Genomic DNA, 12,582 nt, shown 5'->3' with positions numbered 1-12,582 from the left:
CCAAGAAAAGTGTGGTAACCTGCCTCAATGACTGTCACCTAGAGGTACTTACATCCACAGTGATGATGTGTTTTGAGAGGCTGTTGTTAAAGCATATCAACTCTTGTCAGATTGGTGACTTGGATCTGCTCTAATTTGCCTACAAAAGCAACAGGCCTACAGCTTGCCATCTCCTTGGCTCTTCACACAACACTGGAACATCTGGACAGCAAACATGCAATACATCAGGATGCTCTTTATCTATTACAGCTCAGCATTTACACGATCATTCCCTCAAAACAAATCAGTAAACTTCAAGACCTTGGCCTAAATACCCATTTGTGCAATTGTATCCTAGATTTCTTGACTTGCAGACCCCTGTCAGTTCAGATTGGCAACAACATCTCCTCCACTGTCTCCATCAGCACAGGAGCACCACAGGAATGTGTGCTTGGCCCCCTGCTCTACTTGCTTAACACCTATGACTGTGTGGCTAAGTACAGCTGCAACACTATATACAGGTTTACTGATGGCACCAGTGTTGTGGGCTGTATCAAAGGTGGTGATGAATCAGCATACAGGAGGGAGATTGAAAATCTGACTGAGTGGTGTAATAACAACAACTTCTCACTCAATTTCAGTAAGACCAAGGAACTGATTGTAGACTTCAGGAGGAGAAACCCGCGGTCCGTGAGCCAGTACTCATCGGAAGACCAGAGGTGGAGAGGACCAGTAACTTTAAATTCCTGGGTATCCCTATTTTAGAGGACCTGTCCTGGACCCATCATATAATTATAATTGCAAAGGAAGAATGACAGCACCTCTACTTCCTCAGGAGTCTGCAGAGATTCAGCATGTCATCAAAAACCTTGGCAAACTTCCACAGATGTGTGGTGGAAATTTTATTGACTGGCTGCATTAGCCTGGTATGCAAACACCGAAGCCTTTGAGCAGAAAGTGCTACAAAAGGTAGTGGATTTGGCCTAGTATATCATGGGTGAAATCCTCCCAATCATTGTGCACATCTACATGAAATGTTGCTGTAGAAAAGCAGCATCCATCATTAGAGATCCTCACCACCCAGGCCATGCTCTTTTCTCACTGCTGCCATCAGGTTGAAGGAGTTGAGAATGGACCATGGGAGAAAGAGGAGGAGGAGGGGCACCAGAGGGAGATGATAGGCAGGTAAGGAGAAGAGAAGAGGTAAGAAGGGAGCTAGAATGGGGAATGGAATAAGAGAGAAGGGAAGAAATTTCTCTATCCCCTCCAATGATTGTTGCTGCCATACGTGGAGGTATGAGTATCCAAGAAGCTTCTGATCTTCTGGGATTTTCATGCACAGCAGCCTCTAGAGTTTAGAGAGAATAGTGTGAACAATAAGATATCCAATAAGTGGCAATTCTGTGGGTGAAAACACCTTGTTAATGAGAGAAGAATGGCCAGACTGGTTCCAGCTGATAGGAAAGTAACAGTAACTCAAATAACCACACGTTATAAGAATGATGTGCAGAGGAACATCTCTGAACAGCACGCCAAACCTTGAAGTGAATGGGCCACAGCAGCAGAAAACCACGGGCATACAGAAATGTTCTCAGTGGCCACTTTATTGGGTACCTTCTTTACCTAATAATGTGGCCACTGAGTGTATATAGTACATCCAGGAAGCAGAGAAGGGTTGCAATGAAAAACATTGAGTGAAGGGAAAACCTAAGGGTGTAGCGGTACATCTTTGAAAGCAGTAGTATCTGTGTTTGGGGCACCGTGGTAGTGTAGCGGTTAGCACAATGATATTACTGCTGAGGGATTTGGAGTTCAATTCTGACATCCCCTGTAAGAAAGTTTGTGCATTCTTACCTTGTGTGCATGGCTTTCCTCTCAATGTTCCAGTTTCCTCCCGTAGTCTAAAGACCTACCAAAAAGTAGGTTTCAATTGATCATGGTAAATAGTTCTGTGATTAGGCTAGGGTTAAATCAGTTAGCTGCTGAGGGGCACAGTTTACTGGGCTGGAAGGGCCTGTACTGCTCTCTAGTTCTATAAATTGTGGTCGCCAAAGTCTGAAAAGGTCATTACTAAGGCAAATGGCATTCCAAGTTATCTGTAGGAGCAATGCAAAAGAAAATAACCCTGAATATCCATGAAATATTGGCATTGCATTATTACTGCAATAATGTTTAGCTTTTTAGTTTCCTTTGAGAAAGATACTAACACCGTAAAAGAGCAGCATGAACATTTCTTTTCAAGGAGAGTTTACCACTATAAAGGTTTGAAAAATTAACATAGAAATTGGCTAGGTCTTAAAAAATTGTTTTAAAAAAAAACAGCTTGATGGTTCTGATAAAGAGGAATGCTCTGTTCCTTGCTTTGCCTTCTATCAAGCGCAGGCAAATCTAACTGTAAGATCAGGCCTAGTAATTATAATCACAAAAAAGTCTGCAGATGCTGGAAATTCAGAGCAATAGGCATAAAATGCTGGTGGAACTCAGCAGGTCAGGCAGCATCCATGGAAATGAATAAACAATTGATGTTTTGGGCTGAGGCCCTTCTTCAGGACTGGAAAGGAAGGGGGAAGATGCCAGAATAAAACTGTAGGGGGAGGGGAAAGAGAATGGCAAGAAGGTGATAGGTGAAGCCTGGTGATACAAAAGGTAATTATAATTATAAACTCTTTTGAGAGGCCGAATGATGAACAATTACTGCTGAAAAAATGATCAGGAATATTTTAATTGGAAAAAATATGAGGAAAATTAAATTAACAACCTAAAAATGGAAAGAGTTTGAGACAATTAATTTCCTGTGATTCTAAAACTTGCATTTGTATATAATTTCACTCATGCTACAAAACATCTCATACTTTAGGTTAGTGGTCAATATTGGTAGCTTGGGTTGAAGTGTTAGATTTTGCTGTGATAACTAAGCTTGGTAATTAGCTCGCAGACATTTCATCACCAGTTGAGGTGATATCCCCAGTGTGCAGTTGTTCATGTTTTTCTCTGGGAGTGCTCACATTTATATAGGCTCCTGTTCACTTGCCTCGGTTCTGATTGGCTACCCCTTCAGTTGACCTTTGAATCCTATTGGTTCGCGTTTCTTTGGCTCTTAGGGGTTCGTAGATGGTCTCTATTTTGATATGGTTGTTTACGGAGTTATCAGAAGAGAGTGACGCTGTTAAAAGTTCTCATGCCTGCTTCATGTTTGCCTACACCAGAGCTGCTGCGGTGTCCAGTTAAAGTGGTGCCCTTCTCGGTCTTCGCATATCAAGATTCGCAACAGTGGATCGTGTCTCCGTGCAGGCAGTTTGTGTTCCCGTAAATGAGTTGAGAGTTTACATCCTGCATGGCTGACATGATCCACCGACATTATTTAATAAGACATTAATTAGTCTCTCAGAGGATTCTTTCAGGCAAAATAACATTTTTTTTCAATGTTTTAGATCCAGATCAGCCTGCTCAAGAACTTGCTTATGACTTGCGTTGTCAGTGTGATGCTATCAGAGTCACTAAGACAGTCCGTCCTTTCAGCATGGTGTGCTGTGCTGTCAATGAAAATTCTGCTGCTTTGATTGTTAGTGATGGCAGAGTGATGTTGTGGGAGTTGAAATCCAACCTCTTGGGACCAAAACCTTATTACAGGTATCTCTGTCTACTCTGTCCTTTTAAAACCCAGTTATGATAATTGACCAATTCAGTGAATTATAATGTTTTGTACAAAGCAGTTTGTCCTCGAGTGACTCTGTTAATGTTTCAGTTATATTCTGTTTCCCTGAAATTTGCCCAAAGCTTTACCTAATTTTCTTCTTTGTTTAATTTCTCATCAAACTGATTGACTAGTTCAGTAGCGACTCATGGTAATTAATGTGTTCCATGCTCTAACTTGTACCATATCAGTTATAGCACTTAGCTTGAAACTCATGACTATAGTGACATCAATTCCACAAGTCTGATAATCAGACAACATTTTGACAGTCAGTCAACTGACTGATTGTCAGAATGTTGTCATTGTGATCAGAAATGAAGGGAATAATGAATGTGTTTTGAAAACTGAACTTTTATATTAGGGAAATTTTTAGAACATTCAGAGACATACAGATCTTTACATTTTTTCTCTCATTATTTTTTCATGCATATATGTAACGCAGAATAAATTAACTTTGTGCTGAAGGTTCCTTTTACTATTCATCATCAACAATGCAATTAATTAAAGTACATCATGAGAAAATCATTAATTATTCTTTTTTTTCTTGAGGTTGTTGATGTGTTAGGTTATTTATGGTTTTGTCTTGAATTTTAATGTGGAACTGCTAATATTCTCATTCTGCTGATTTGTTACCAATGTAAAACATGTCAAAAACTTGTAGAGTTATCTTCTGAGGTGCTAGACCAGTTTTAATTTTACTGGCACAGGAATGCCTGCCTAAAGGGAATGCATAAGTTCAAAGTGTTCATTAGCAGTGAACACTGTGCGGGTGTGCCATGGACTTATGTCTCCTAAGAATTAGTCTGTGCATGCCTAAGTTATTTCATATGAATAGTCATTGCCAATGGAAGTGTGGGCCTACCTCATGAATGTGGACTTAATCTGGTCCAGTGTTACTGAGAAAAGATGCAGGTTATTCTGTCCCAACTCCCATGTTCACATGATACATATTTTGGCAATACAATTAACATAGCCATTGTAATATTTTTGTAATTAATTCTTGATTTAGTTGTTTTATTAAGAAGCCTATTTCCATTACTTACCTCAATTTTTACATCAGCAATGTAGATTGATATTTTTGATTTGTTTTCTTGTTGCCTTATTTATTGCTATTTTCCATTTGTATCAGTTACTCAAGTTCCACAGCTTCTCCTTTGTACTGTCCAGCTTCATTTTGTGGAATCCCTTTGAGCACCCAACAAAAAAAGCTTCCAGACCTCTCGTTGGATAACATGATCGGTAATTTACCATTCCGATTTACTTTGCTTTAACAATGCACAGTACTGTAAAGTTCCATGAATCCACTATCTTCACCATTAGATGTTTCAGGTGCTTTCCTTAGCTCACCATTTATTGTACAGTTGTCTGAAGCTTGAATTCAAAATATATTGCATATGGATAGGATAAGCGTGTAATAGTCCATAATATTTGCCAGTCTGGCATCATTAAAATCCTGAATATGCTAGATTATTGGAATAGATGTTGAATCTATGGTCAAAATTCTTTGAGGATGGAAGGTGTTGGTTTATTTAAGTACTACTGGTGCTGAACTCTTCATTCAGTGATTTATTTTTGTGTTGGGAGGGTAAGAGGAGACCTTAAATCTACAAGGAAATTGAGTGTTTTATAAAACAATTTCTTTCCTTAAATTGGCATAGCTGAAATAATAGTTTCTTCTTTCCACTTCATTTACCCATTGCTACTTTAGAGTCTCTATGCAGAAAGGAAAAAAAATTGGCACAACTCTAACATTCTCACCAAAGACTCAATAATTGTGCATGTGGCTGGTGAGAATGTTTCCCGGGTGGATGCTCTTGGTTGGCATTCTGGGTGCAAAAGGAAGCCAGACTTCAAGTTTGCTTGTAGCCATTTGTAGGAGGACAGTTATATGGTTACAGTTGGGTATTTGCTGACTCCTTCAAGAAATATGAAGGAATGCATACTTTTGGTTCTAGCATTGAAACAAGTACTCTGTGTGATAAAGCAGCTCCCTGCTTTTTAGGTGCATTTTAACAAACTGATCAATAATCTTCAGTCATAAATCTGTATTATCATTTAGTTACCCATGTTTCAATAGAATGGGAACAAACAACATCAATTTATCAAATCTGATAATTTTTCTCAATTTGATTGACTAGTTTAAAAAAAAAGAGGTACAGTGTTGCCCTCAAAATATGGGTATTTATTTTTATTTTAGTAAAGCACAAATAATGAATTATTAGGATTTGAAAAATTTGTCTTTTGCGTTTCTCGTGGACCTTTATTATTAAAGAGCAATTAAGCACTTTGAATCTACCTGGAAACTCCAGTCCAACCTATCTCTTTGAAGGGCCTGGCTATCACTGCAGATTCTCTGGGGAGAAGGAAAAGCTAGCAACATCAATACATGTATTACACTTTCAAAGAGAATCTATGAGGATAGCTAGGCCCATCAGAAGTAAGGTTAAACTGAAGTGGAGTAGGGAGAAGTTATTTTGTTCAGGACAAGCAAAACAAGCCAGTGATGTGGGAAAACAAAACATTTATTGCGAATGCACATTGCAGATATGATCATAGCTGCTGCACTGTAACGTTATATTCTACAGAGTAAGATAGCTTAACAAACTCTTCATTTCTGCTCTCAACAAGCCTTTGAACTGAAAATATGGTACTGAGAAAGTATTACCATTTTCATTGTTTAAAAAAATGGAAAACTACACTTTAAAGTCTGTGTAGAATTTTAAATTTATTTTAAGAAAAGGCAAAGTCTTTGTATACCTGTATAGCAGAGATATTTTTCTGCTAGCAACCATTGCTTTACTTTTTCAGTAATGATTAGATTGCATGATCTGTAAACGTAATGTACAAGAAATGGGCAAGCAAAGCATAAAATCTTTCACCTCCAAAAACTATCATTAAATCTTACATGTACCCTTTTGTTGAACTTTCTTAAAGTAAGTTTTGCAGAAATTGGGAAATTAAAAAAAAAAGAAACTGAAGACAGTGTTCAAAGTGAATTTATTATCAAAGTACATACTGTATATGTTACCATCCCCTTTTCATTTTCTTTCAGGAATTCACACTAAATCCAAGAAACATAATAGAATCAGTGACACTGTAGCTAATCTTGTAATGCTCCTTTAAACATGGCAAATTGTTTTCCATAGATTTAATATGTTTTTGATCACTATTGCTTAGTTTACAACTAAAATGCTGCGTTTAGTTGTACCTGTACTTTCTTAAGATGGGATGCCCTGAGACCAATGCCCGTGAGCCAAATCAGTGTCCATGTTTGTATCGCTGGGACAAATGAGTAGAAATTGTGATTATATACTCTGTGAAAGAGAGAGCTCGCAGCCTTAGGAGAGGTCTACTGAAAAGTTGAATGGTATGCAGTCAATTTAATTATCTAAGTCTACATTTGGATGTATAAGATGATGAGAGACATTGATCATGTGGATAGTCAGAGGCTTTTTCCCAGGGCTAAAATCACTAACATGAGAGGACACAGTTTTAAGGTGCTTGGAATTAGGTACCGAGGGGATGTCAGGGATAGGTTTTTCACACAGAGAGTGGTGGTTGCATGGAATGGGCTGTCGCCAACGGTGGTGGAGGCGGATACAATAGGGTCTTTTAAGAGACTCCTGGATAGATACATGGATCTTAGGAAAATAGAGGGCTATGGGTAACCCTAGGTAATTTCTGGAGTAAGTACATGTTAGGCACAACATTGTGGGCCAAAGGGCCTGTATTGTGCTGTAGATTTTCTATGTATCTGTGTTTTTACATTTCTCCCATTAGCCTTCAGTGTAATAAGATGCATGTAAGTATGATAGACCATGACAAAAAGAAAGCTTCACGTGTATAATATTAAATTTCAGATTCAAATTTATTTATCATATATACATTGAAACATAGAGTGAAATGCGTAATTTGTGTTAACAATCAACACACACAAGTATGTGCTTTAGGTAGCCCACAAAATGGTCAAAGGGAACCTTAAAAATATGGTGAATATGTTCAATGTTCAAAGTACATTTACTGTCAAAGTATTTGTACTGCATATAACCTTGAGTTTCACTTTCTCGCAGGCAGTTACAAAACAAACACAATAGAACCCATTAAAAAAGACCTTCAAACAACCAATCTGCAGAAAAAAAAACAAATTGTTTAAAGTAAGCAAATAACATTGAGAAATGAAGTTCACAAAAATGAGTCCACAGCCACGAAGTCAGTCATCACTGCAGCCAATTCAGGAGCCCATTAGTTGCAGGCCACGGCCTCAGTTCAGCAGAGAGTTGAATAAACCATGCTGAGCAGTGAGCTGGACACCAGCTCGTCTCTCCCCTCCGGTCCCTCCAGCCTGGCCTTTACAATCTGGCCTGGTGCTTAAATTAGCCAAGCCTTGGGTAGTTCCTCACTCTCAGACCCAGGCTATGCCTCCTTGATTTGGCCCATGCACGACATTTCCAATTCGGCCCAGCACTTAAAACCATTTAACCTCAGGTCATTCTTCACGCCTGGGCCCAGGCCTGAGCCCTGCCACCTCATCTCTGTCTCACCTCCACTCACCTTGCCTTGGTTCTGCTGCATCAAGTGGCTCCCATACTGTTCCAGTCATTCCCTGCTCCCAACCCCACCCCATTCATCTGGATTTAGCCCATACACACCATGCTGCAACTGTCTAGAGCTTCAAAACTTCAGTTCACACTGCAAAAATACCAGATCGTATAGGCGCTTCAAAACCTCAACTCCAAAAGGGAAGTTACAGGCTATTGATTGCTGTGACCATATCTGAGGAAACAGTTCAGAGGTTCAAAAGTTCATTTAATATCAAAGTATGTATGCCGTATACAACTCTGAGATTCTTCTTCTCCAGATAGCCAAGAAACAAGGAAAGATCAGGAAAGTCAATTCAGAGAGAAACAGCAAACACCGCCCCCCCCCGCATAAAAAGAACGGAAACACAATCATCATCTCCCCCCAAAATCCCCCTACCTCCAACAAAACGCAACAAGAACATTGACCCCCCTCAAATCCCCCTCTCCCACACAAAAAAATTAGCAAAAATGCAACAAGAACATCAACCCCCAAAACCCCTATAACCGTACAAAAAACAATAAGAAAGAACAGGGAACAACACAGAATTTAAAATAACTGTAAGCCTGAAAAAGTCCATAGTCCAAATCCATAAACAAAACTAATACAGTAATTCATGGTTTTGTTTGTTTTGTTTGCTACCAGCAAGTTGTTATTGTGCCTCACCATCTTAAACTGGAAGTAAGACTATTCTTTCTGGTTATTTGGCCAGTAGAACTAAACAATGTAAATATAGAGTATGAAAAGTAAATTTGAAATGGTCAGCTGATTTTCTATAGCATGCCTTACGGACTGTTTGGTGTTCTATGTGCGCAAGGTTAACCAACCTGTTTTGATGTACCACACAACCTATACTCACAATTTAACTTTCTGACAGGGCAAAGTTTAGCTGTAGATGAAGAGCTGCCAAGGGCTTTGAACCAGCAGGAAGTTCAACTGAAGTTCCTACTGACTGGCTTGTTGTCCGGTCTCCCACAGCCACCATTTGTTATACGAATGTGTCCACCACTCACTACCAAGAACATAAAAAGCTATCAGCCATTGTTGGCTGTGGGTGAGTACTTGATACAAGCTATATGTTTTTAGGAAAGGTACATAAAGGTATATGTTTTAAAAAGGTACAAAAATACAAACTACTGTTTAACTGAGTAACAATTGTGAATTATGTATTTAAGTGAAATGCAGAACAAATTAAACCAGTATCAGTACTACACAATTGTATTAGTTCATGATGGTTCTCAATTGAGGAATTAATCCAGTGTATGCTGCTGTGTTCTTTTGATTGACTGTAAATTGACAAATTCAACGCAGTCACCTAGTGCAGACTTTAAACAATGCTAATGCCGATTGCATCCTCCAAATCTTCATATACATCGTAACATTCAATCATTTTGAATGATGTTATCTTCAAATTCTTCGTAGTACCTAACTTGTTGAAGTAGTGAAATTGTTTCATTTCCCAGGGCTGTTTCTGGCATCTCCAGGCCTGAGTGCTTGAAGCTGCAGTACATAAAATAGTTCTGAATTGTCTTACTGCTTAGTACTTGCCAACTACCTGTGACAAAAAAACATTGCTTTTTGAACACAAACACACGCAAGTGATGTTATTTGAAAACTGTTAAATAACTGATGTTATTTAAAAACTGCTCAACAATAGTCTCCTATCCCAATTAAGTGACATAGTGTCCCAAATAAATGAAAGGAATCCCTCTTTCGCTCGATTTGTTTTTGTTCTTTAAGAGTTGTCTCAAATAAGCACCTGTGCCTATTAACCGATGTCCCAATTAAACAGAATCTACAGTGCTTTTTGCCTTAGCTTTAAAAGCAAAAATCTGAAATTATATTTCAGGTATGGTCAATGAAAACTTCATTCAGAAAATGTGAATTATGAAATGTGATGATTAAGAGTGTTCTCAAAAATGGAAGTTAATAAAAATCTAGTTAAAGTAATGTTTCAATTCAAAATTTGGCAGCTTTTTATACATTGGAGCCCCAGAAGTCACTAATTTAGAATTGAAATTCTCTTTTTTCACCTGCAATTTTTATTTACTGTCTGTGCCTTATCTTTTTTTTTGGAAGAGTATTTACTACTTTTGGATTAGGTTCTGCTAACTTGCTCAAGATAATACTTGCATCAGAATGTGCCAGGATTGATGTGATGTTATTTCACTGACTGACAGCTAAATTGCTGAGCTGTCAGGGAGATTCAGTGGCCAAGTACTTCTGATATTGTCAGGTTGATTTAAATCACAGTTTAGATGACTATGTTGACAAGAAATGACTATTGACTTTCAACGATGTATAAAATTATACGAATAGTCCATATGTTATATCTTTTTTGCCCTGTGTTTTAACAACAGAATTGGTGGGTTTATTACTTCACTGATTAATGGGTAAAAACATGTTTATCAGCTGTTAATCAATGCGTATTCCAGGTACCAGCAACGGATCTGTGTTAATTTATCATCTTACTAGTGGATTGTTATACAAGGAATTAAGCATACATTCCTGTGAAGTCAGGTAAGAATTTCAGTATAGAAATTCCACATGCAAGTTTTCAAATGAAAACCAAGAAATATGTTGCTTGTCAGCGTCATTGTTATAAATGAGCTTTGTTAAATGGAGATATAAAAAGATCAGCATAAAGAATGCAAAATTAATTCCCTATTTTGAAAGGTGACCCGTTTCCTCTCGAGCTTCATCTTTGTTCCACATTATGAGCATTTTTCATAAACATCTGCCTTGTGATGTGCTGTAGTGCAAATTTCAGAGCGTATTGAAATGGCATTAGAGGGATTGTTGCAGCAGCTGTTTTTCAAATTCTCAAACCTGCTGTTGCATATGCAATCATTATTAAAGGAGGACTGAAATTGATGACTTCGATATTTCATAATGAAGAAGATTCCTTTGGTAACTAACTACGCCCATGTGAGTTTGCACTGATATAAACAATCCAAAATCCATTACGCTTTATTGACTGGTTGCTAAGTTAGTAGATTTATGCCTTATAACACAAAACAGGAATGGCCATCGAAGTTGACCTCTACTGAACTACCCAGTTTACTTACTTATTTAGTGATACAGCGCAGAGCAGACCCTTCCAGCCCTTCGACCCACGTCACCGCAGCAACCCCACAAACCCAATTAACCCTAACCTAATTGTGAGATAATTTCCAACCTTCCTGGTGCATCTTTGGACTGTGGAGGGGGAGGGGGGTGAAGGGGAGATCCGGGGAAAGTCCACGCATTCCGCAGGGAGAACGTACAGAGACTCCTTTCGGAAGGGCGCCGAAATTGAACACTGTACTGTGCCGTGAGCGTCGCACTAACCACTGCAAAACCGTGGTGCCAATTGTTGTGCAGTTGTATTAGCATGGTGAGGCAGCAGCTAGAGGATAGGATAAAGGGCAAAATGGAAAATATAAAGGATAATTATTTTGAGGAGTATGCATATGTATTTTTAAGCGTTTTTAAGTCACCTGATTTCCTCTTGACCAAATTATTCAAGTTATTGAAAAGTAGTTTCTTCAGCAGAACAAATTCTCTGCCTTTACTTTGAAATTAAAATCATAGGCAAACACAGTTACTTCTGTTGTGTTAGTGGAAGAACCTAATGGCAAATTGTCAGCTGTGATGATTGAATCCATAGCCTATATGTCAGATTTCTTTTGAGAAATTGCTATAGAAAATGCAGCAAGTTCTATACATTCTCTTTAATGCAAATGATGTTTTAACACTGTATCCTTTTCTATCTAGCAACTAGAATTGTCTTGGTGGCCTAGACCTTTTCTCACTACTCTTGATATCCATGTAAATGTGATAAGCAGTGACAATAAGTTAAGGAACCTTGTGATGTACAATCTTAACGTGGCTAAGAGGAATGTCAAAGATTTGCTAAATATAGATTCAAGTTATTTGGCCGGAAGAACTAAAGGTCATAAATTTCAATAATTATAATTCATGAAAAGTAAATTTTCTATTGGTTGGCCATTTCACTGCTCATGAACATTTTGGGCTCTCTAGCTGCCAGCCTGACCTTTACCCTAAGACCACTTCCTTTGAGGAAGCTGTATATATAGGTGCCATGGTCAGTCAGAGGGTAATTATTGGACATTTTTCTGTGTTAGAAGGTGTTTGGCATATCTTGTTATCTCAATAATTGTTAATTACATATCTTTTCATTTTCATCTAACTCAGGGGTTCCCAAACTTTTTACATGCCATGGAGCCATACGATTAATTGAGGGGTCCTTGGACCCAAGTTGGGAACCCCTGTCCTAAGTGAAAGCTGACAGTTTTGCCCTGGTTAAAACTTTCCATTGTGTTACAGGC

The 12,582-nt window shown here is 38.4% G+C and overlaps 1 protein-coding gene across 1 annotated transcript in view; it reads left to right on the top strand.

Moving 5' to 3' along the window:
* wdr11 (WD repeat domain 11) overlaps nucleotides 1–12,582 on the top strand; it is a 120,057-nt gene that overhangs the window by 46,060 nt on the left and 61,415 nt on the right. Inside the window, exons 8-11 of the mRNA XM_073027696.1 lie at nucleotides 3,411–3,609; nucleotides 4,803–4,912; nucleotides 9,129–9,305; nucleotides 10,687–10,771. Of these exons, the coding sequence (XP_072883797.1) occupies nucleotides 3,411–3,609; nucleotides 4,803–4,912; nucleotides 9,129–9,305; nucleotides 10,687–10,771 (571 nt within the window). The remainder of the gene's footprint in view (nucleotides 1–3,410; nucleotides 3,610–4,802; nucleotides 4,913–9,128; nucleotides 9,306–10,686; nucleotides 10,772–12,582) is intronic.

The sequence above is a fragment of the Hemitrygon akajei genome, chromosome 23 (assembly GCF_048418815.1).
Source record: "Hemitrygon akajei chromosome 23, sHemAka1.3, whole genome shotgun sequence".
In the NCBI taxonomy this organism is placed as follows: domain Eukaryota; kingdom Metazoa; phylum Chordata; class Chondrichthyes; order Myliobatiformes; family Dasyatidae; genus Hemitrygon; species Hemitrygon akajei.
Note: the sequence above shows the minus strand (reverse complement) of the source record. Positions and strands in the feature narration are given on the sequence as shown.